The sequence below is a fragment of the Drosophila montana genome, unplaced genomic scaffold (genome assembly GCF_035044405.1).
Source record: "Drosophila montana isolate Dmon_TW-CO22-7 unplaced genomic scaffold, ASM3504440v1 contig_3733_1, whole genome shotgun sequence".
Taxonomy (NCBI): domain Eukaryota; kingdom Metazoa; phylum Arthropoda; class Insecta; order Diptera; family Drosophilidae; genus Drosophila; species Drosophila montana.
In genome coordinates, this window is record NW_026998620.1 from 8719768 (window position 1) to 8743687 (window position 23920).

The 23920-nt window shown below is 42.6% G+C and overlaps 6 protein-coding genes across 10 annotated transcripts; 3 read left to right on the top strand and 3 right to left on the bottom strand.

Annotated features, from left to right (window-relative positions):
• Window positions 1-2423: 2423 nt before the first annotated feature.
• Window positions 2424-3575, top strand: Prx3 (Peroxiredoxin 3). Its single transcript, XM_064694864.1, has 4 exons — window positions 2424-2574; window positions 2664-2727; window positions 2796-2937; window positions 2996-3575. Exons 1-4 carry the CDS (start codon window positions 2542-2544, stop codon window positions 3456-3458), a joined length of 702 nt encoding a protein of 233 aa, XP_064550934.1. The 5' UTR covers window positions 2424-2541; the 3' UTR covers window positions 3459-3575.
• Window positions 3520-8223, bottom strand: SF1 (splicing factor 1). 3 transcript variants are annotated; one of them, XM_064694858.1, is made up of 6 exons: window positions 7697-8218; window positions 7027-7640; window positions 6829-6963; window positions 6114-6189; window positions 4868-5020; window positions 3520-4798 (listed from the first exon to the last, which is right to left on the bottom strand). In XM_064694858.1, exons 1-6 carry the CDS (start codon window positions 7870-7872, stop codon window positions 3652-3654), a joined length of 2301 nt encoding a protein of 766 aa, XP_064550928.1. In that variant the 5' UTR covers window positions 7873-8218; the 3' UTR covers window positions 3520-3651. The 3 variants fall into 3 exon arrangements, 2 of the variants coding, with proteins under 2 accessions (XP_064550928.1, XP_064550929.1); XR_010437639.1 differs by lacking the exon at window positions 6114-6189 and having other exon boundaries at window positions 4591-4798; window positions 7697-8223; XM_064694859.1 differs by lacking the exons at window positions 6114-6189; window positions 7027-7640; window positions 7697-8218.
• Window positions 8224-8626: 403 nt separating this feature from the next.
• Window positions 8627-11409, top strand: l(3)07882 (Nucleolar protein 14 homolog l(3)07882). Its single transcript, XM_064694857.1, has 3 exons — window positions 8627-9190; window positions 9246-11208; window positions 11270-11409. The coding sequence occupies exons 1-3, from the start codon at window positions 8689-8691 to the stop codon at window positions 11373-11375; spliced, it is 2571 nt and encodes an 856-aa protein (XP_064550927.1). The 5' UTR covers window positions 8627-8688; the 3' UTR covers window positions 11376-11409.
• Window positions 11397-12483, bottom strand: P5cr-2 (Pyrroline-5-carboxylate reductase-like 2). The gene is made up of 3 exons (XM_064694863.1): window positions 12325-12483; window positions 11600-12265; window positions 11397-11542 (listed from the first exon to the last, which is right to left on the bottom strand). Exons 1-3 carry the CDS (start codon window positions 12401-12403, stop codon window positions 11466-11468), a joined length of 822 nt encoding a protein of 273 aa, XP_064550933.1. The 5' UTR covers window positions 12404-12483; the 3' UTR covers window positions 11397-11465.
• A 473-nt stretch (window positions 12484-12956) lies between these two features.
• Window positions 12957-15202, top strand: LOC135437040 (ubiquitin-conjugating enzyme E2 J2). Of its 3 annotated transcripts, none has more exons than XR_010437640.1 (5): window positions 12957-13254; window positions 13629-13981; window positions 14124-14194; window positions 14261-14820; window positions 14877-15202. XR_010437640.1 is itself a non-coding variant. In XM_064694861.1 (5 exons), the coding sequence occupies exons 2-4, from the start codon at window positions 13675-13677 to the stop codon at window positions 14756-14758; spliced, it is 876 nt and encodes a 291-aa protein (XP_064550931.1). In that variant the 5' UTR covers window positions 12958-13254; window positions 13629-13674; the 3' UTR covers window positions 14759-14767; window positions 14855-15202. The 3 variants fall into 3 exon arrangements, 2 of the variants coding, with proteins under 2 accessions (XP_064550931.1, XP_064550932.1); XM_064694861.1 differs by having other exon boundaries at window positions 12958-13254; window positions 14261-14767; window positions 14855-15202; XM_064694862.1 differs by having other exon boundaries at window positions 12958-13254; window positions 14261-14767.
• Window positions 15203-21295: 6093 nt separating this feature from the next.
• Window positions 21296-23920, bottom strand: LOC135437119 (uncharacterized). Its single transcript, XM_064694968.1, has 3 exons — window positions 23387-23920; window positions 22560-23310; window positions 21296-21339 (listed from the first exon to the last, which is right to left on the bottom strand). The coding sequence occupies exons 1-3, from the start codon at window positions 23918-23920 to the stop codon at window positions 21296-21298; spliced, it is 1329 nt and encodes a 442-aa protein (XP_064551038.1).

Sequence of the window (23920 nt, forward strand, 5' to 3'; positions counted from 1 at the left end):
AAATGTGTTTAAATATGAAAGCTCCAGGCCTCAGCTTCAAATTTAACATACAATTTTGTGGGTATTGCTGGGAGATATCTACAAACTACTTTGGATGTCTCTAATTCAAATAAGTATTTATGTTCAAGAATTAGGAGGCCTATTATCTATGGATATAGGGTACAAATATGGATTTAAAGTCAAGGAAAACTATATTGATGACCTACAATTGTAGAGTTATAACTGCGGAGCTAACATTTTCTGATGGTCATTGGAATAAAATTGCAAATTGCAAATGCCTTTAAATGACATTTGCAGTTGCTTTACATACATAAACTTACTCCCACACATTTGCCCATGGAAAATCACACAGAAATTACTGTGAAGCAATAATTGCATTTAATGATCAAATAGTAAAAGTGCAATTCAACGTGTGTTGTTGGCTGCAAGGACGCGAGACATTACAGCAGGCAGGCCATTTGGGGATTGGTAACAAAAGCCGATTCTCACGCAAAAGGAAAAAGGTGTCTATCTTTATTTGTGTATTCATTGCGATAGTTGTGCAAGATGTAAAGGATCCAAAGAGGATCGCCGCACATTCCTTTAATTAACTGGGATGTGCTCAAGTTTCAGCCCAAAGTGTTAAAAGAACAGCAGCCAAAAAATACCAAAGAGACAGCTATGTCCTGGTCTGATACGTATCACATTAGCTAGATTTGCATCAAGATTACGCGTTGCGGCAGAAGTAGGTGCTAAGCGGACACTCTCACCGCTCCAACTTAAATCTCGAAGGTACTCTGACAATTGTCACGAATCAAGAGCACGCGGAACTCGAAATCTAGGCCAATCTCGGCACTCGACCGGCAACAAAAGGTAAGCAGATTTGTGCTAATATGACGGCATCTGTTCTACAATGGGCCGCAGGCAGGCAGAATCTGAGACAGAGCGGCACCTGAGCCTGAGAGGTGCGTGTGAACGGCGACAACGCCTCAACAGAAGCCCCGAGCCCTGCACGCGATCCTTATTCGTAAGATAAACAAAGTACACACATGCGCACAAACATGGGAGACTAAGCTTCAAGTGCTGTTTGTTTAAATTATGTAAATCTACGTAAATCCAGCGGGCGGGGCCGGGGATTGTAAACGATAGGAGAATAGTTTGGCGCGCGTCGAGCAGCGAGCCTCACAGACAATGCGACGTGCAATTTAATTGGTAAGCGTAGCCCGGACTTAGCTGACAGAATTAGTGCAGGACTTAGAGTTTGGCAAGAGTGTTTGGAAATTTCGCGGAAAATGTGAAGCATCAACAGTTGAACAAAATTGCATAGCCCCTCCCCATGCCAAAGCTATTCGATGCACACGGTCAGGTTAACAGCACTCTTACTTTGTGAAGTTCATGCTGTTAACTCGTTGTGCGTATTCTGAGCTAAATTACAGATAGAAAACGGCGAGAAGTGTAAAAAAAAAGAATGAAAACAAGGGGGCAAAAAGTGAAGTGGGGGCATCAATGGGTACGTTAGCGGCCGGAACTATACGCCTGGGGGCTCCCAATTGTAGCTAAGGGTTGAGTACACACACACACGCACAAATAAATATATATATCGGTGTTGACCCTGATCAATCTGGCGGGGCTCATCGACTATGAATGCCTAGGAGTGAAGAGTACTGAAAATATTTTGCCAACATTTTACCATATGCAAAGCAAGCGCCTTGTTGCTAGCTGCCATTGTTACCATAGAGCACACAAAAGTATCAAGATCAGGAATGAGTGAGGACGCTGCAGTTGGCATTGTTTTTCAGCCCGACGACACCGTCACAACCACAAACCAAAGACAAACAAACGCCATTCTTCTACGCACTGCAATTTACTTTGTTGTTAGCCGTGTTCATGTGTGTGCCGAATGAAGCTGATGCTGATGCTGAGCCTGAGCCGCTTTTGGGCATTACTAGATTAAGAAACAAAACAACAGCAATGCATATGTATTAAGAAGAGTGTGTAGATGTATATACATACATATGTATGTACAATGGCCTTATGCTTTATGCTGCTGCCGACGTTTTATAGCTCATTACCATTGTATGGCGTGCGGAGTGCGTGATAAATATTTTGCTACACTTTCCATTATCTTTTCGACTAGAATAGGACTTTGAACATGCAGTTTCAAGCAGCTATCTCCCTGCGGATCTTTGGCATTTAGACACGCGGCATACTCTTTGAACTCGATAAGAAAAAACGCGTTGCTCATTTATTATATTTATATGTACTATGTACATTTGCAAACCTTTTTAAATACACCGTTTGAATTTTGGCTCCAACATTTTCGCCGGAATGCGGCGAAGTGAGTTGGCGATAGCCGCTTTCGTACCGGCGAATCGCCGATAACTTTAACGGGGATGCCAACCGGCTAAAAAGCTTTTGTCGTTTGTTTTGCTTTTTATTGTCATTTTTCAGTTTGTTTTATGCCGGTTCGTTTTTATTCATTGCTCGTCTAACGTTGACGACTGGTGAACGGTTATATTTTGCGGACAAGTTGAATTTTTTACAAAAAATAATAACTAAATCATGTCTTTTATCGGACGTACACTATTGCGCAATGTAAGTGTAATTCTAAATGCAGCCTGATTTAAAAAAACAGCATTTCATTTTGATTACGTAATTTGTGACATGCTAATTATGCATTGCAGGTGCCGCTGCTGAGCAAAGCCATTGTTGGCCAGCATAAACAAACAGCGCGTCTGCTACACCAGAGTGAGTATGCAAAAATTATATCTTTATGTAACTAACAAACTCAACACGTACATTTTACCCCTCTATAGCTGCAGCATTGTGCGCCGTGCGTGTGCAGCAGCCGGCACCAGATTTTAAAGGCTTGGCGGTGGTCGGCAATGACTTCCAGGAGATCAAACTCGAGGACTTCAGAGGCAAATATCTGGTGCTGTTCTTCTATCCGTTAGACTTGTAAGCAAATAATCTGCAAAAAACAATGCCAGCTCCTCAACTCTTAATTTATTTACAGCACATTTGTGTGTCCAACGGAGATTGTTGCATTTAGTGAACGCATTAAGGAGTTTCAGGACATCAACACCGAAGTTGTGGGCGTCTCTGTTGACTCGCATTTTAGCCATTTGACCTGGTGCAATGTGGATCGCAAGAATGGCGGCGTCGGCAAGCTAAAATATCCATTGCTTTCGGATCTTACCAAGAAGATATCCGCTGATTACGGTGTGCTGCTCGAGAGGGAGGGTATCTCGCTACGTGGCACATTTATCATTGATCCCAAAGGTGTTTTGCGACAGTACTCTATCAATGATTTGCCAGTGGGCCGCTCCGTGGATGAGGTGTTGCGTTTGATTAAAGCTTTCCAGTTTGTCGAGGAGCATGGCGAAGTGTGCCCAGCAAATTGGAATCCAAAAACGAACCCGGCTACCATCAAGCCAGACGTGGAGGAGTCCAAGCAGTACTTCAGCAAGCATGGATAAATCTCTACACTGAACACTCAACATTCATCACTAAAAAGACTTTAATAAAGCTCTAACCTAATCTTTTGTCAATCCTTTAATGAAGCATAAAATACAAATTAAATAGTTACATAATTATTTCAGGTGTGAAGTTTATAGATATTAGAAGGGTGACAGTTCACTAGTTATAAATGTGCGGGGTATGCATTAAAGATCAGTTAGATGGCGGCGGCGGCGGTGGCGGTTGGGCCAAGCTTAGCGATGGCGGTGGCGGTGCGCACGGCGGTGGAGGTGGCGGTACATAGCCTGTACCCCAGGCAGGATAACCGCTCGCCCATGGTGGCATTGGTGGTGCACTAGTACCAGGCGGCGGCGGTATTAGCGGCGGTAATGTGCCCGGTATTGGCGGATTCATGGGCTCAGAGGCCGGTGGCGGCGGCTGCGGAGCACTCATCCAAGGCATCAGTGGCGGCGGCATTGGTGGTGGTGCCTGCGCCACAGGCGGTGCTGGCACATAGGGCGACATGCCCATAGCATGCTCCATGCCCATGCTGGGGTCCATGTTCATTTGATGCTCATGCGTTGATGCTCCCCATCCGCCGCTCATTTCGCGCTGATGATCGCGTAATGAGTTGGGTGGTGATTGTATGGCCTGCATCTGTGACGGCTTCTTATCAAAGATGCTGTAGCTAGCGCGATGCAGCTGTGGCGCAACAGGCGTATCAGCCTTAGCAGCGGAAGGCGGCGGTCCCTCGCCCAGCTCCGCCATTAGGCTCATGTACTCCTCGTCGATCTTGGCCTGGGTATCCTCACAGGCCATGCCCGGCGCACCGGAGCCCGGACGCTTGTTACGACAATCTTTAGTCAAGTGACCAGTGCCGCCGCATGAGGTGCATACAATGGTGTTGGTTATGATCGGCTTATCGGGGCACTGCCAAGACTTGTGATCCGTAGAGCCACAAGTGCAGCGCTGTATATCGTTCTCTCGCAACGTGCCGTTCAGCTGGGCCAGTTCTCGCAGCTGCATGCGGCGCAGATCATTGTGGCCTTCGGGCACCTCGATGCCTTGCCGTATAACGTCCTTAATCTTGTCAACGGCCTTGCGCACAGCTTCCGGATTGGGCGCTGTAATAAACGCGTGTAGCGGTTCATCTTCGCCCGGCAAAGGTTGGCCATCCTTGCGACCCACTTTGCCCTCTTTGACAGAGCCTTTACCGCGTATAATGATTTTAGCGCCGGTATCCTTTTCCATGGCCTTTAGTGTGTTGCCGCGAGGTCCAATCAGCAGGCCCACAAAGTTTATGTCCGGATGCTGCTCTTGCGGAATCAGAACCTTGTCGCTGACACGCGTAACAGGTGGCCTACAAGTTGCAATGAAAAACCGTTTAGCATAGCAATTAATTTTTATCAATTATCAATTATATAATTACTTGTAATCAGCTGGCGGCTTGAACTCTGGATTAACAGCCTGCATCTTGACTATAAGCTGATGGCGCTGCTCTTCTAAGCGCTTGCGATAGCGAAACTCGCGCGTGTTCAAACGCTTGCCATCAGAACTGTAAATGGGCTCCGGGGAAGGCGATCTGTGAATGAGCAAAACAAACGAAAAGACGGTGCTTTTGAAATGGACGTATTCACGAGGCTAACGATATACAATTGGCTAAACTTAATGATCTTATTGTACTACATTATATTATTTCATATATTTTATATGAATTATCGTATATCATAAATCCTGTAATTTGCAAATCATCATTTATTAATCAACATAATTAGCAAGTTTTGATTAGAAAAATTCGCTGAATTGAGAAAAGAAGAATTTTGATTAATTCACTTGGATTTGATTCGATTTGTCGCACACTTGTGTCTACACATATTTATATATGCATTTTTTTTGTGGCTGGTCTGTTGTTGCTTGGCAGCATGCTTCTGTAAAATGGGCTCATATTTCTGTAAGACGTTCATAAAGTATTGGACGCTCACGGCTTTGAGGAAGAGAAGAAATTGGCATTATTATAATGTAAAATCTGATTAGATTAAATTGCCAGACGCTTACACTGCTCGGGAGTCGAATCTAAAACGCTGTCTGACACCAACATAAATCCCTTCAAAAGTTTTAAAATTATAAATTATGACTAGCATTAGTTGAAAATCAAAAGAAAAATCAGATAAAAAATATTGCCTAAAAAGCAGCATTAGTTTTTCTTTCCCCATTGCCCGGGATTTGCGATTAAAACACGGGATACTGTATACATGTCCTTTGACCTCTTTGAACCGTAGACCGTATGCCTTCACCCAGAAATTATTTAAGTTATTTATAGAATTTTAAAGACGTTCACAATCGCTATCATCAACAGGAAAATTAAATGAATATTTTAAATATTGGATAAGTTTTGTAATAGTTAAGATTTGTTGCAACAAAAGGTTGCATTCTGCAAGACTGTTGATGAAAACTTTATGAGTGAATATATGTATACATAAAAAATAATTATCATGATTTTCACGTTATCATTGCAGAACATGCTGCGTAAAACCTGTACAAATTGCATCATCCGTTGATCGTGTTGCAATCCCAAAACCTAAATCCGCATCCATATCCGGAAAATTGCTGTGTTAGATCACTTTCGTTTTTGGGGTAGATAAAAGAGTGTGGTGTGAGAATAAACAGTTTCAAACCTTTCTTCCGGTGTCTGCGTAATGCCCAAATCGCCAGTGCGCAGCTTGCGGCTGATCTCCTCGATTTGAAATTGAACTGTAATTAGAAGTCGTTAGAGAAGAAGAAAGAAAATCGAGCGCAACCTCGACATTAGTAAATGTTAAATGCTAATTTTGTCGGAGAGAGAAAGAAACAGATTTATATATGTTGTATATCAATAAGTGGTGGGCTAGGGGAGACCGATAACATTATTTCTCTATGAGCCTGATAGACATTTGTGTTTCCGTTTTACAGACGACAGCGCCGACGCGTGCCTAAACTAACTGAAAATTTGTGAGCGTTACAATTAATAAGATTATTGATCGATTTATTTGATTTGTAGGTTGATTGGATTGGTTCATGTATTTCTCTTTGGGCAATAAGATAAGGTTATTATCTAGCCGTTTGGAACTCGTGTCGTTTGTGTCACACGCCGGAATCCCTTCAAAAAGAGAACGAGAGATTATTATAGTGTGCTCAATGCAATTTTGTTGTGGTTTTACGTTTGCTCGCACGTCCGGCCCTCTGACATGGACTTCTAACTGTGGTGGATAACGGTAACGCTTACTGTGATCTCCCCGCGACTATTTGTGGCTGTGTTTGTTTTTCTCATTAGTTGTCATTAGGCTTATATCTAACCTTAATACTAACTTAGTTTTAATCTAACTACAAATCATCTGAATTTAGCGACGTTACCTAAGTAGGCTTCTTGCTGTGCCGGATCCAACGTTGAGGGCAAAATTGTGGGCATGCCCGGTATGAATGTCTTGTCCTTTTCAGTTCCGCCCCATCGAGATTTCCGCTTTCGCTTGCGTTCCGCTGCGCTGTCCACTGAGAATTTAAATCAAAAAGTATTAAATAATTATGTTTTATAAATCTTTCCGCAAAACCTACTTGAGTTTTCAGAGATTCCATTGCTCATGGAATCATTGCTGTTCTGGTTGCTAAATAGTGATGCAAAGCTTTTGTTGTTGCCCACATTGCTCATAAGATCCTGAATGGTCTGTGAAAGATCGAAGCGCGAACTGGGTTCCTCTCTAATAGACTCCAGCTGCGGTTGTTGGTGGTGGCGCTCGAAGAGAGACGGTATTCGGGACTCCTGGTCATGCAATAAGTTGCGACTGTTCGAAGTGTCAAATGGATTCACATATGTGCGCTCACGACTGCTCCGCTCTCGGCTATTACGTTGTGATTCATTGCTCCGCTCATTGCGACGACGGTCATTGCTGCGACTATTGGAGCGTCGTCTGCGATTGCGATCGTAATCTTCGCGGTTTCCTCCACCACGCGACCCGCTGCGTCTTGAGCGTGAGTCGCGATCCCGTTCACGTCTGCGATCACGATCCTTGCTCCGCGAGCGTTTCTTACGTCTGTCATAGTCATCATGGTTGTTTGAGCGGCTGCGGTGCGTTTGGGAATCACGATCACGACCACGATCGCGGTCCCTATCCCGTTCACGGCTCTCACGTCGACGGCTATCGCGATCCTTACTGCCACGTTCCCGATCTCTGCAAAGATAATGCTCGATCAGCGACTTGAAAAATTGTGAGCACCCAACACTTACCTTCGTTTTTTTTCGCGCTCTCTATCCTTTTCCTTATCCCTGCCACGATCTCTGGAACGCGAACGTTCCTTATCGCGACTTCGGTAGTCATTGTCATTTCCACCGTTGGCTTCTTTTTCCTTACCACCTCCGATGGGCAGCTGCAGTTGCAACAGTTCTGGTGGTGTTGCACTCATTATATAATTGTTGGAAAAAACTTAAATTTTTCCGACGATTTGCCAAAAACTTATGTCCAGTTTACATAAAATTAAATATTTTACCACTGGCGAGGGGCCGCACGTACACAGCGGCCTCACACAGCTCACTAATACCAATGCAATTACAATTGCAAAGCAGAATTGCGTGGCAAGCGGCAATTATTTCCTGCAACTATATGCCGCAGGTTAATACTAAATATATATGTCTCAGATGTTACTTGCTTAACTCAAGTATTTTCACTATTTTCATATTTTATATGCACATTTACAAATATATCCAAAGTTTTAAACGTTGGTTTTCGCCGAAAACCTCACACACAGATGTACATATCCAAACAGGGATGTTTTTGCTGGTAGAGCTGTATAATTTACAGCGATGAATCGATTACATAGTCGAGCTGTCTCGCAGCATATGTCGTGCTATACGATATATTTTCTCATCGATATACTATCGTACGTTAGTTTTGCTTGCCGTTCTTCCCTGCTGCCCAAAATGCCAATGAAGCTGTTCTCTCCTTGTAATTTTTTCATTTTTGATATTTGGTATAATAATATTAACCTTAGATGTGCTTTAAGCAGACATTTTATTTAATAAGCTCATATTATTACATTACACGCTAGGCTAATTAATAAAAAAATGTCAAGAGCTGACAAGCCGAAATAAAGTTGCATATATTTACCTATCAATATTAAATATCGATCAATATATCGTTTGAGTGTATCGATAGCCGCAACGCACGTGTGCTGCATTTGTTTTCATTTTCCACATGCACTCATATTGTTTTAATAAGTAGAATGGGTGCAAAGAGTAAAAAGTCGACAGCCGATGCAGTGTATTCTAAGAAATCAGTTAAAAGCAGTAATCCCTTCGACACTGCAATAGCCCAAACTGCCAAGCGCGTAAACCCGTTTGACGTGCACGTGAACAAGGAAAAATTTAAGATCTTAGGTCGCATTTGCAAGCATGATCGAGGCTTGCCTGGAGTTTCTCGTGCTAAAGCCCTGCAGAAGCGCGCTGAAACACTCGGCCGGCAATATGCAGTTAAGCACAAGACCAATAAATTTGTGGACCATCGCATTGGCAAACATCTTAGCGGCGACCAGCTAACAGAGGCTGTGATGAATGCACGATTTCTGTCTGAGAAATTGGCTCAAGTGCGCGCCTCAAACAAGGCAGAAAAGTTTAACTTGAATGACGACGAGTTGCTCACACATAGAGGTCAAACGCTTGAGGAGATTGAGCAGTACAGAGACGAGCGTTCAGATGACGAGGAGATAGACGATGAGGGTCTTAACGGTACGTATTTACAGTGTAGTAGTCATAAAATGTGTTATTTATTTTGGTTTTACAGCTGAGTTTACTTCTACCGCGCATTTTGGCGGTGACGGCGACACGCCGCAAGATCGTCAAACGGCCATAGAAGAAATGATTAGTGAGCAAAAACGTCGTAAAAATGAAATAGCGAAGGCTAAGGATGAAGTCCATGATCTTACGGAAAAGTTAGATACCAATTACAAGGAGCTATTGTCGCTGGTTGCAAAGGCAACCAAAGATGAGCAGCACGAAAGGCCTCCTCCCGATGCATATGACAAGTTGCTAAAAGAGATGATTTTTGAGCCGCGTGGCAGTGTCACAGACAAGCTCATAAAGCCCGAGGAGCTGGCTAAACAGGAGGCTGCTCGTCTGGATAAACTCGAAAATGAACGGCTGCGGCGCATGAAAGCGGATGGTGAAGAGCAGGAAGCAAATGTACAGATCCCACATCGATCAGCTGACGATTTGGATGATGACTACTTTGCGGCGGGCAACGAGGATGATGGCGACGATATTCTAGCCTACGATTTGGACGGCAACCTTGGCACGCATCTGAATAGCAAAAAGCGAGCGGGTGATTCAACTGGGCAGAGCAATGATAAGTTCGATAAAGATAATGAGAGTGAGGAAGATGGTGAGAATGACGATGATGATGAAGAAGAAACTGATAGCGATTCTGAGGTGGATAATTTAAGTGACCTCAAAGAGTCGGACAGTGAATCGGATCAAGATGAAGCACCACAACCCAAAAATAAAACCAAACATCAAAAGCAAAAAACTTCTGAAACGGTAGACACCAGCATACCCTACACTATCAAAATGCCTAAGACATATGAGGACTTTACCGAGCTGCTGGCCAAGTATACGCCTACGCAACAGGTCACCATTGTGGAGCGCATCATCAAGTGCAATCATCCGAAACTGGAGGGCGTCAATCGTGAGAATGTAGTTAAACTCTACGCGTTTCTGCTACAGTATATTAAAGACAAGTTCGAGGATGCCAGCGAGCAGGACATTCGCTTACATTTCCAGCTGGTTGCACAGCTTATGCCGCATCTGTATGACCTCACACATCTGAATCCGGACCGCATGTCTAATACATTGCTGGATGTAATTAAGGAAAAGTATGCTGAGTACCGGAAGAATCACAAAGCGTATCCCACGCTAGATACACTCATCTATTTTAAGATCGTTTCGAATCTGTACTCCACCTCAGACTTTCGTCATCCATTGGCCACTCCCACATACATTTTCATGCAGCATATACTGTCGAGAGCGCGCGTTCGAACACGCCAGGACATTGCCATGGGCCTGTTTATAATCACCATTGCTCTGGAGTTCGGGTCGCGTTCCAAGCGTCTACTCCCGGCGGTTTTTAACTTTTTGCTGGGCATAGTTTACATGGCCATACCCAAGCGCCAGGTTGATCAGATAGAGATTGTGCCGCCATTTGAGCGCGATGGGCCCTTTAGCAATTTGTTGGCAATACCAGCCACGAGCGAGTGTAAAACGCTTGAGTCACAGCAGCTTCAGGCTGCGGATCTGGTTACACACACAATAACCTTGGACTTTAAGGTGCGAGCTCTGGACGTAACGTTGCGTCTGGTTAAGCAAATCTTTGAGGAGCTGATAGGCGAGCACACTGGTGCCTGCTTTTTGGCTAGTCCTTTTTTGCCTCTAATGGAACTTCTGCCACTTAAGCATTATCCCAAACATGTGCAGCAGCACTTTGCAGAAGCAAAGTCTACGCTGGAGGGAGTAGCGGCGAAGAAAATGAAGCCTCTGACTCCACCCGACAAGAAGCCAAAGGCCTTGCGTCTGCTGGAGCCGCGCTTTGAGGTGGTCTATGACGATAAGCGTCGACCCAAAATGTCCAAACAGAAGGAGGAGCGCGCTAAGCTGCTGCACAAAATCAAGCGCGAGAAGAAGGGCGCCATTCGCGAAATACGCAGAGACACGGCCTTTGTGCAAGATCTGAAGCTAAAACAACAGTTACAAAGGTGAGTGTATGCGAATTTAAACAAAAGACCTTTGCTAACATTTTAAAATTTTCCATTGCAGTGATAAGGAACGTCACGAAAAGGTCAAACGCATCTACCAGGAAGCCTCCGTACAGCAGGGCGAACTTAATGAACTGGCACGCGCCAAGAAGCGCAAAAAGTTTTAAGTCTCAGTTGTGTATTAAAAGTTTTAAGGCAAAATATGTTGAGTACTTTAATTATGATGAAAACAAAAAAACAAAACCTATTTATAGCGTCTACTTCTGCTCGCCCGAAATCTGCCGGCAGCGCAGCGTTGCAGCCTCCACCGCCCCAGCCACTGCCGCACGGAAACCTGCAAAGTCCAGAGATAAGCGCCTTCTCTTTATCAAGTGCGATGCTATGTACGTACCTGATTGCTCGAGATGCCTTAAGGCCGCTGCCGTTGAGCCAGCCGGACTGGTTACGTTGTCTTTCAGCTGGCCGGGATGTGTGGCGCATTCACGTACCATGTGACCGGCACCCAGCACTGTCTGTGCCGCCAAACGATAGGCCAGATCTCTGGGCATGCCCATATGCACGGCGCCATCGGCTAGCGCTTCGATCATTACGAACACATATGCGGGCCCGCTACCACTCAGCGCTGTGACTATGTCCAGCTGCGACTCATCACAGGCTTCGCACGTGCCAACGGCCTCAAGTAGGCGCTGGGTGATCTGTGCATCTGCATCGCTCGCCTGGCTGCCGCGTACGTAGACTGAACAGCCGGAGCAGACCAAAGCCGGGGTATTTGGCATGACGCGTATAACTCGCGATTGCGATGATAAACTGGACTCGAGGCTCTTCAATGTGATGCCCATGGCTACAGAAAGGAAAAGCTTATTTGCGCTTAACGGTTTAATCTCTGCTAGCACCTTGGGCACCACCTGTGGCTTGACAGAGACAAAAACAATCTCGGATTTCTCCACGACGGGTGAGTTCTCGACTAGTGTTTCGATGCCCAGTGATTGAAAGGATTGCTGTGATACCTTGTCCGCCGGATGTACACTGGCTATGATGCCGCTGGGTTTGGTCAGACCTTGGTCAACAGTTTGTTGAGTTGAATAATGTTATTAAAAGTAATCGAAATGGGTTCACCTGCGGATATAAAGCCTTTTGCCAAGGCTTTGGCCATGTTGCCACCGCCAAGAAACCCGATTTTTCCTATAGATCCCATTTAATAGCTAGAAATACGACCACTGACTGCACTTTTCGCTGTTCAAGCAGCAACTGTTTTTCATCTGCCCGTCGGCAAGCCCAACGCCTCTGATAAGTAATCTAGTCTTTGGTGCGTCGTAATACCCCTCCACACCCTTTTGCAGTACAATGTTCCAACAACAAAGTCTATATTGTTTAATCGCAATAGCGGGTTATCATTTGTATGTACACGCATATGTTCATATATATTGCATAGCCTCTATCAGTTGATCGACAACAATAATATTTGTTCTATTGTCCATGATAGGCTACGATTTTTCAAGTTAATTCTAAAATTTGTGATGTTTTATTGATGGATTAAAGTTTATGATCTTTGGCTTACAATTAATTTTCAGTTGTTTTTTAAGCAAAGGTACGTTATAAAAATTTGCATATATAAATTGGATATTTTCAAACTTAATGCCAGGTTGGCAGCACCCATAAAAAATACCAAAAAATTAATATCGAAAAAAGATTTATCGAAAAGCAACCAAGCAACGTTATTAAACACTATTTTCATTCGCTTTACAACTTTATTTACTTAGAACGACGTCAAGAGAAATTTTTACAATACAAATTGCAGTTTTACGAACTTCAAATAAATTTACATTGAAATATTTCATAATTAAACAATAGGCTAAGCCAAAGCAAAGACCGGACATTGGAGAAACACGAATCAAAGGCTTCGGACAATAAAGACCAAAGTCGAATGCAACTTGCATCAATCCGCTGTGTTTGTGTTGTTTTCACACATTTTCGCTGGGCAGCTGTGACCTAGCTGTAAATTGCAATTACGATAGCAACAACAAGGAAACACAATTTACGAGATTGGTGAGCTAAACAAACAACTAACAAAGAGCACGCCGCACATAAAGTAAACATTCCTAGCAGCAATCAAAACGAGCGCAAATTACGCTGACCAGGAAATAAAACATTGCATTTGGTGTGGGCTAATCTACACGGCTGCCAAGCTTAAGGAGTGCCCACCCCCAATGCAATAGGCCACGTGTAATTTTTGCACTTCCGTTTAAGGCAGTGGGTGTTTCTCACAAACACACACACACACACAATACACAAAAATACAATCTGACAATTATAGGCAACCAACATTGTTGTTATCAGCACAACTATTTGATGTTATATAGATATGTCAGTGTGCGTGTGTAATTTATGCCAACATATTTTTTTTATTTATGTTGCATCAGTTTCATTTCAAGGAACAGCAAACGGGTCAAAAATTATTTAACGAAAATGTCCTCGTCGACGGCGTCCGGGTCGGCCGCCCGCAAACAACCCACGGCCGTGTCACGCATGAAACAGGATTACATGCGCTTAAAGCGCGACCCGTTGCCGTACATCACCGCTGAGCCGCTGCCAAATAACATTCTGGAATGGCACTATTGTGTCAAAGGGCCCGAGGACTCACCATATTATGGCGGATACTATCACGGCACGCTGCTCTTTCCAAGAGAGTTTCCTTTTAAGCCACCATCTATTTATATGCTAACGCCGAATGGACGCTTCAAAACAAACACCAGACTGTGTTTAAGCATTTCAGGTAATTTTTAACTATACTCCATTCTGGCATATAGACATGTATCCAATTGGATACCGGATGCCTCGACCTTATTGTTTTCAATAGGATTTTGGCAACTTTTCCATTTTATAGCTGATAAAATAATTGCGTTTATGTCTTGTAGACTTTCATCCTGACACATGGAATCCGACTTGGTGTGTGGGCACTATACTCACAGGTCTGCTGAGTTTTATGGTAAGATTTCTGCACATAAATTCTCCTCGTTCTTTTGAGTCCACCTTTGTTTTCTTTACTTTGTAGCTAGAGAGTACACCCACACTGGGCTCCATAGAGTCGTCGAGCTATGACAAGCAAATGTTTGCCCAGAAATCGCTTGCATTTAACCTGCGCAATGCCAACTTCTGTGAGCTGTTTCCGGACATTGTCAACGAGATAAAGTTACGTTTACAGGGCACCCAGGCTGCAGCCAACGCTGCTAAGCCGGGCACCAGCTCTTCTTCGCGCGCGAATGGTTTGGCTAACGGCAGTGCCGTTGCCATTGATAAACGTAATAAAAATGCCAGTAGTGCCAATGGACAACTGCCATTGCCAACGGATGGTAGCCCTAGTGACGGGCTGGCGGTAGGTACTGCTGCAAGTGCGGATGTGGGCAGTGGTGGTGCCGCTGCGCTCAAGAATAGCGCACGGAATTCCTATTTAAATTGGCAGTCGATCTATTCGAACCTGGTGATTATAATCTGTTTTGCAATATTTGCACTCATTGTTAATTACGTGATCAAGAACCTGAATCAGGAATAGACTTAAATTGTAAGCAATCAGTACTAAATAGCCTCTATATTTATATATGAATATGTATATGCGTACGTATATTTAATATAGTTTATTTTAAATTAGACACGTTTTGCTCTGCTCGCAGTTGTCGTGTTCCATACATTTAAACGATTGAATCCAACTAACCCTCCCCCTTCTGCCACGCCCACGAAGAGCTCAAAAGAAAATTGTGCACAGCTTGAAAAGTATTTGCCGACACTGCTTACCCAGAACGCCGTTCCCGACCTCCATCGAAGTTAGTCTGAAAACATTGGCAATAACGCATAAAATTTTTAAATTTCAACTTATTTGATAAATTGTTTTGTTATGTATTCATTAATAATAAACTAGCCTATAGTTGATAAATGAAATGGTAAAAAAACATTCAATCGGAATATGTAAATTAATAAAAAGAGCAACACATTACACATACATACATATATTTATGTATGCATCTATTGAGAATTGAAACATGTAGTTGAAACTTGTGGCTGTTCGCTTGCTGTTCTGGTGCATATTTTATTGTAAACGTTTCCTGTAATTCACATTTAACTCGCTTAAATCGCCCACATATCAACTGGCCAACAAGTTTTTGTAACCTGGGACAACTTTGTTGGTTAACTTAAGCCAAATTACTCACACGAAGATTATTCCAACGTTTTGAAGCAGCTGTGTGTATGTGTGTGAGTAGGTGGCAATGTGCCTCAGTGAATTATAGCATACTTTGCGGCGTTTATGCCAGACGCCATCACACACACATACACACACCCACAGCAGCAGCAGCTAATAGCAAATTATGTCATGTGGCACCACACAAAAACCACTTTGAGCAGATTTCTTAAAACCACACAGTGCAGCACGTTTTGGCCTTGGCTGAAGGAGTCCAGTGGGACGCATTTGAAGCTCGGTCAAAATAATAATCAAAAAATGCATTTCGCTGGAAAACTTTTGGGGCAAGTCATCGCCCCGCCAAACTTGATAATTTAACTAACGTAAATTTCAAGTTCAGGCAACGTCATTGCAGACAATGGCAAAGTTTTTGGTGCTCCTGCTGCTGCTGCCACTTGCAACTTTTCAAATTTTGTTGTTTGTTTTATGAACTTGCAACAGTTTAAGCCAATTTTGTCAGGGAATAAGAAGCAAAGGAAAAATGAATTATATGCAAAAAAGTTAACGTTAACGCAATGAAGTGTATATACTCTATTAGCTGTATGATAAAACTAATAAAAATATATCAAATTAAAGAGAGTACGCTAAGAATTATGTTTATTAATATAGTTAATATAATCTTAAGGTAAGCTTAAAGTAAACCTGAGGCTCGTGGCTTAAGTGTATCATGGTTAATTACAATACTTAAATACCTGTAGTGTACCTACGCTGGGTGACGCGAACCACAACAGGACGGGCTTTATTAAGAGTGTGTGTGTGTGTGTGTGTGCGTGTGAGTGTGTTTATCTAAGTGTGAGAGATAGATGGCGCAAGTTGGATGGAGTAAGCAATATGAGTGTACATGTTTTTTTGCTTGGCATTTATTTTGAGTTCCACCAAGCTGGCGACATGTTTGGACAGACCCAGTTTCTAGTGCTTGCTGTTTCCGGCACTGTCTTTGATGTTCAAGCGGAAGTTTTGCCATTTATGTGCAGTTTTTGCTCATTTGCTGATGCTGGCGACATGCACTTCAAGCTGCCAAGCTTTGACTGTGTACAGTTGGGTCAAGCAGCTTATATCCTCGAAGTTCATTGTGCCACAAAACTGGAGCCCAGCTGATGAGCCCATCAATTCCAGAGCCGGCCAACATATGAAAGCGTATGTTGGCTTAAGTGCACAACAAATGGCAACAAGACATTAGACAGCCATAAATACGGATACTGCTTAGGACAGTATGTAACTCCCGCGATACGAGCTAAGCCGCTTAGTAGCGAAAATATGCCCATTGTCTTCTAAATGCCAAAAGAACAAATGGACCTTACGTCCAATAACAACAGCTACATGCCCCAAAAATAACTGCTCCTGGGCTCCGCCACGTTCATGGCCATAAAAACAGTAGCCAAAGCAAAAAAAGAAACAACTAAAGAATGCTCTAGTTGGCAGTAGACGACTAGAAAATACGCTAAGCCTCGTGCCAAGCCACCTTTACATAAATTCTAGCTTCCTTCTATACATATATGCTGAATAATATACTAAATACACACGGTGATCATTGATTAGCACCGGTATTTCACGAAACTTTTTGACCATAAATATAAAAACCAAATGTGTATGTATACCATAGCTTTGGGTTATATTTGTAGTCTCTTCTATACTATACCACAAACTACACACCAATTTTGATGTAAATAGATCTAATAATTTTTAGTTATGCTTTAAACGCCGAGATCGACACATTCACACAAACGTGCATAGCTAGATTTATTCAACTCTACATCCTCATTTAGATTAGCGTCGGATATGCTTCCTTCTGCGTGTTACATAAATTTGCACAAAAACCTTATACCCTTTTTACCCATTTTTAACGGGTTTAGGGTATAAAAAAGAGAGGAAAAGCAGCCAACGGCGGCTAACGAAATTTTTATGCACCCCACGGCCAACCCCAAGATAAATAAATATAAATAAAAATAAGAAATGCAATAATCATTAAACATGCCTCATTGGTGGAGCATGTGTGTAGCCATGTGTATATCCATGGGCCGTCGACTTGACCAGCCCAGGCCGGGCAAGTAAATGCTCGCAAGACACACAAGTCCGCCAAATGAAAATGTTTGTTAAATTATGTAAGCAATATACGTTTATGCCTGTCTGTGTGCGCAATAAACGATAAAACATGTACTTAATATGCAAAGGCCTTGCAAAAATAGCAATAGCACGGATGTATATGTGTATATGTGAGTGTGTGTGTAGGTGAATTTGTGTTTTGATCAATGCATAATCAAATTAGCATCAGCTGCATGCATATCTCTTATTGTAAAGATTTATTTCCCAGTAAATGGGACATTTTGATATAAATAATATAATAATGATAAAAGAAGTGGAGAAGCTGGTAATAAAAAGGGAATAAATCTGTTTTTTACAAATCAAATAGAAGGTGGTGAATAAATAGTTGGCTATTAATGCTAAGTTGAGACATATTTTTTATTATTTTCTTTAGATAGATATAATTAAGCAAAACATATTACAAGCTTTTCTCTAATATTATAGCAAATACTGTTGTGGTCAACTCATCATCTATTCCAGTCAGCTTGTACTATATGTACTATATCTAAACTATGTTAACTATGCTATAGTCTTAATAAAAGTGAACTCTCATGATAGTTTTTAATTAGTATTTCAATATTTTATTTTAAAGGCAAGTTACGTACTACTTATTAATTTGACCTTAAGTGTATGCTTAATAAATTGGATAAAGTTCGGCATTGCCTTGTGGGTTATTCAGCAATTTGGCAAATATTTTGAAAGAGTACAATATAAGCCAAAAGATATCTGAGCTACATACATACCATGCAAGTACATATGTATATATAGTATGTCTGTATGTCTGACTGGTGGACTCTTAAGAATTGTGCAACATTTTCATTGCTCGCTTTGTGGCACATAATTAGAAAAGCCGTTGGCCCGAGCTACAGCTACAGTTACTCATTCGCCCCATTGCCTCTGTGCGGAGAGTTGTTAAGGCACTGTCACATGGCCACGCCCACCGTACTGCAATGCTCGTTTGCTGACGGAAAGTGTGCACTTGGACTCTAATATATTGCCTCATGATGTGCTTTATGTGCTGAATTGTCGCTCTAGTCGTTGCTGACGTTGTAGTTGTAAATTGTGCAATTTTCAATGGTAACGAACCTCACGCTGCAAACTGTCACGCCGTCAGCTAGCCAGCTAGTCCTACCACTCAACTACTCAACCACTGAACCACTGAACCACAACGCTATAAATTAGCATTAGGCCGGTTTGAATGTGCGTTCGTTTGCCAAATTTGAATTATGAAGTTGAGTTTTGTGTTTTGCGCGACTAATTACCAACAGAGTTGGCAGCAACAACTCATCAATGACCATTTGATGAACAAGTTTTGATCCGTTCCAAAATGCAGGCCAATATATTTGCATGTACATGTATGGTTTTATGCACATAACCAAATAATGGTAATCAAAAGGGCTCATAACGAGCAGCGGCAATGAACTCGGTCGGGCAGCTGTCACAAACAAGTTGTTGTTGCTCTAGCTTCCACAAACTATGAGCTAAATAAAAAATGGCAAGAGCAACAAAACACAAATACAAGAAAAGCATCAGCAACAACAGCAATGCGCGACATATAGCACACATGTGGCAACCACTGTCGGGCAGCTGCTGCTGCTGTTGTTGCCAGTTCTGGCCCCGCTCCAGTTGCAGCTCGACCATGTGAGTTTTTCAAGTGCCGTGTCTGTTGCCACTTTTATGATGCTGCCACACTATACCACACCACAGTGAGAAGGTGTTTGTAAGTAGGTATGTATGCTTGAGAGACTTCGCATTGAATTAACTTGAGTGGCTACCGTGGCCGAGGCTGGGGACGGGGCCAACTAGAGGGCGTTGCTGTGGTCAGCTCCTGGCATTTATGGATCAGCGTGTCAGCTGGAGTATTTGTCAGGCATTTTCATTAACTCCAATTTGACAAGACCCACTTACTACTACACAACTAATGGGAAAAACTTTGCGTGGATGTTCATAATCTAACAACAACAATACTATGTTTTAATTTTCCAGGTTACCCACGGAGTTTATTAAGTAAATAATTGTAAGTGCGTTTAAGCACATAGTTCAAGCACAAGGAATTATGTTCATGAGTTGCTGCTATAGAATTTGAAAGCTGCATAAGTGATTATTTAAAAGTTGCTCTACATCGCTCTCTTTCTCTCTCTTAAAGTAAGCAATGGCAAATGCTATGCAAAATAGAAACAGTGAAAGAGGGAAAATATGATAGAGGGAAATCCTATCCACAGACGCACTATGCACACTTGTTGCATGCCTGCTTGCCAGGCACTGTTGCTCCGCGCCTGTTGAAAAGTAAAATTATTAAAACTTTTTGAATTAACAAAGCGTCGACAAGGCGCTAAATGACGTCGACGATGCGCTAACAACCAACAACCCAGACAACGTCGACTACGTTGCCCGGCCAGCAACTGCATAAAAAGTGAATTAAAAGCGAATAAAAAGACACAAAGTTAATTTATGCAGCGCAGCACCAACAACTGCTGCTGCAACTATAATTGTATACAGTCGCAGTCGCAGTTGCAGTCGCAGTCGCAGTCGCAGTCACAGTTGTAGCCTAGTTACGCGAGCAGCTGCGTTGGGGCCAATAGTTGAGACTGTCAGCGGGCGTGCCTCGAACACGAACTTTGTCCAGGGTCGAGCTGAAAACGGAACAGTGAACGCCATATTAGATTCAAATGCATTTCCCTGCCGGTCGACACCTCCCGTTTCCGGTTGCAGTCCGCCCAGCGAACGGAAATGAACAACAAACTTTCCAATTGAGTTTTCCGCTGCCATCTCTGCATGTTGAGGGCGGAGTCGGCAAAGTTTTAACATAATTTTTGTTTATTTTGTTGCTTATCCATAAAATACAGTCGAGCAGTTCAGACCGTTGTCGCAGCTACCATTGAGGCGGTCCTTTGCTAATTAAGTCTTGTGTTGGGTATTGCAGTTAACATAAATTTGACAAAACAAACTCAATTAATTTGCCAAATCTTTTGTAACAAAGCCGAAACTACAACAGCAACAACAACAACAACGAAAAACAATCAAAGCTCATAAATATCAAACAAATTAAGCAGTCAAATAGTAGGTCGTATGTAAGTAATTCTGAATACCGAACGGAACGTAGTTCAATCCTCCCAGCGGGTGAGCTGATGGTTTAGCCCTTGTCCGGCAGCTGTTGAGATGATAATGATGCCATTTAATGGCCAGACGGAAACTGAGTAACAACAACGGCAACGAGAGGCCATGGCAATAATGAAAATTGGGCAGCGGTTTAGGCCAAAACGGAAGTCAAAGCAGGACAAAATATATGTATGCTTTCTTTTTTATTGTAAGAAAATGCCGACAAAGCAAACAGACAATCAGCACAAAGAAGCAAGCAATAAACTGTAATACCAAGAAAAAAAAGAAATACAAAAAGCGGCTGAAAATGAGCTAGAGAGATTCTGGCTAAATGAAACGAAGCGCCAGCAAAATTGTTGCTTTTCCGCTGGGCCCAGTGTATGCTGGAGGCACTCGCTGCTAGCCATTTCAATCAATTTACTGACACACACACAGAAACACACACTCACACCCACAGAAGCACATTCACACACATTCAGATAGTTACACATTCATAGCGGTATTTGCTGGATTTTCCTTTTATACCCTACACCCATTAAATTGTTTAAACAAAAGGGAGCACATAGATGCGCAAACAAGCAGAGACAGACGGTAACGAACTTTTAACTTCATAGGAATATAGTATCTATTCTTCATTAGGATCAATAGTGCAGAAGAGTTTCCCTTATAGTCAATCTAATATGTCTCGTTTATCTCCTTCTCAAATACAAAGATGATAACTAAATATAACAAATAGTATCTTAATATTAGATAATTATAGCTGCAGGGCATCTTCTAGTCATCCCTCCATGCTAAAGGACACTCGGTTGTTTCTTTTTACAAATGGGCACGTGAGCAGCTCCCCAGAATTCGTTAGCCGGAAATGGCAGCCATGACGGAAACGAAGACACATTGTTGCCCTGTTAGGACCCTGCGCGACAATCCTGTGTGTGCGTGTGTGTGTGTGCTTTTGTGTCTGTGTATAAAACTTTGCAGTGCACTGAAGCAACCTAAACAGTTATTTGTCATCTAGCAAACGTTGAAAATGCCTCTTGCCCACACAGATGAATGGTTGTGTCTGTGTGTGGTTGTACCACAACAATACTCCGGATGTCGAAAAAAAGTATTCAATTTCATATGAGATGCCATCTCGCTAGGACTATAGTCCTCTATTCACCCAAATGCTGAGACGGAAACGGAATCGCTCATTATGTTATCGATTACAGGCCATCGATTAATTACCTTTCTCCATCATGATGAAAGATTTTTAAAGTCATCATGAAGAGTGTTAACATTCATAATTGATATGAATGAAATTCAAAACATAAAAAAAAACACTTGGTAGTTATTTTCATTATTTAAATCTTAAAATTCTTTTTTCCAACGAATCATTAAGACACATCACAACGTTTCTTCGAGAATTATTGGTTGTTTAAAACCCAGACTTATGAGAAGCTAACAACAGCGACAAAGAATTATTTCGGAAAAAAGTAAAATAATTATTTACTCTATATAGGAGTATATTTATTTGTGTTTGTGTGCATAAACATTTATTATTATTTTTTATTATTATCATTATCGTTCATATTTCTCTTATTCACTCGATAATTCCAGATAATTTCACATAGAAGGCACACGAGACAGACTCCAATACACAGTACATAAATCTTTAGAAGTACTTCAAAACTTCTCAGATTTAAGCTTGCATATGTCAGCCCCACATCCTGATAGATCTTAAGTAAACCCAATTTCACTGCCTTTATAGTACTCAATTTCTCCCATTTCCTGTAGAAGCCAGTGTAAAGGCAGACAATATAAAACCGCAAAAAATCGTCCCTAAATGGCGAGTTCCGTTGCATGGGAATATGTCTAAAATAAGTCGATGTGCAGAGATTTGCACGGAGACGGCGAAAAAGCGGACGACGCAGTCGAGCCTGCTGAAACCCAACATGCCTCCAACGTCTAGAAGTGATGCAGTAGGCATAGCTGGTATTAAGGCTATCACGGTGGTGCATCAAAGTGGACGAATTGACCACAAGCAGCCGCGGCTGCAACGCTGCCGGCAGCAATTCGCGTGTGAAGTACATTGCGACTTCAGTTTCAGTGACCATGATACGCAATGGCGATCGCAAGAAATCTTCAAGATTATTTATCTGAGGCGGTATGAGCTTCACGCTTAGCGCCGCCGATAGAAATCCCATCCTCATATTCCAAAGTATGAAAGCACCGAGTAGAAAAGCCACATGCAAGATTTTGTACACGTTAGTAAAACGCCTGAAGACACATTCGTTCACCGGCTGCAATTGTAAAATGACCAATGCTAAATAAAAGCCCTTACTGGCAACGCGGGCGTACAGGTGCCAGCCAAGCGTCAATGACAGAACCAGCGTCAGAAATAATATTCCATTGTAACGAACAGTTAAGCGTACGAATCTGTTAACAGGCTGCTCCTTCTGCCAGGGCACCATGAGGCAGGTTTTCGTATAAGAAGTTACTAAGCCGTTCTCTACCTGCTCCGATCTGAGTGTCATCTGCGTATATGTATGCACACCAATATCGATAACGCCACGTGTCGCCAACATCAGAGTGTAATAGTGGTAGTTATCCTTGTTGACATGAGGTGTTTCCTCCACACGCAATCGCCCATTGATATGGATTATGTAGCTGCTAAGAACCATACCGAAAGCTCCATATAGCTGTCCATCGGGTAGCTGAGGGGTAACCATATAAAAGCAAGAACAAAAACCGTGACAGACTGTTTAAATATATTTCTCTTGGCTCACTCACCACAAAAGCGTCAGCCACATCCTGAAAGACGGGCACCCGAAACTCATAGCCTTGTACATTGCTGACATCAAGGGCTTCCCAGTTAAAAGTAGCGCCAAGGCCAGTCACATTAAGTAGCCTCAGTTTGGGGAAGGGCGTATAGCTGAAGAGCTCATCATGCACATCGTAGCTGCCATTGATAAGTGTGATCCGCTGATAGGTCAAGGCAACATTGATAAAGTTCCGTTGCCAGCACCAAACAAATAATTCATATATCTGCTCTATTAAGGGTGTCGACATTTCCCGTGTTTTGAGGATGAAGAGAACGCGTAGATCATGACGACCATCCAACGTTTTGTCGACCACTTCCAGCATGGGCTCTTGCTCTGGCGACAAGTTGTAGATGGTAGCAAAGACCAGACTCTGGACAGTCAATATGCCTCTTAGAGTAACGTTGCTTTGCAGACCCCAGGTGACATGCGGTATGTTCAGATCCTCTACCAGTATACGGTCCAGTGAGCGGGCAAAAAACTGATCTGGTAATATTGGGTTCAT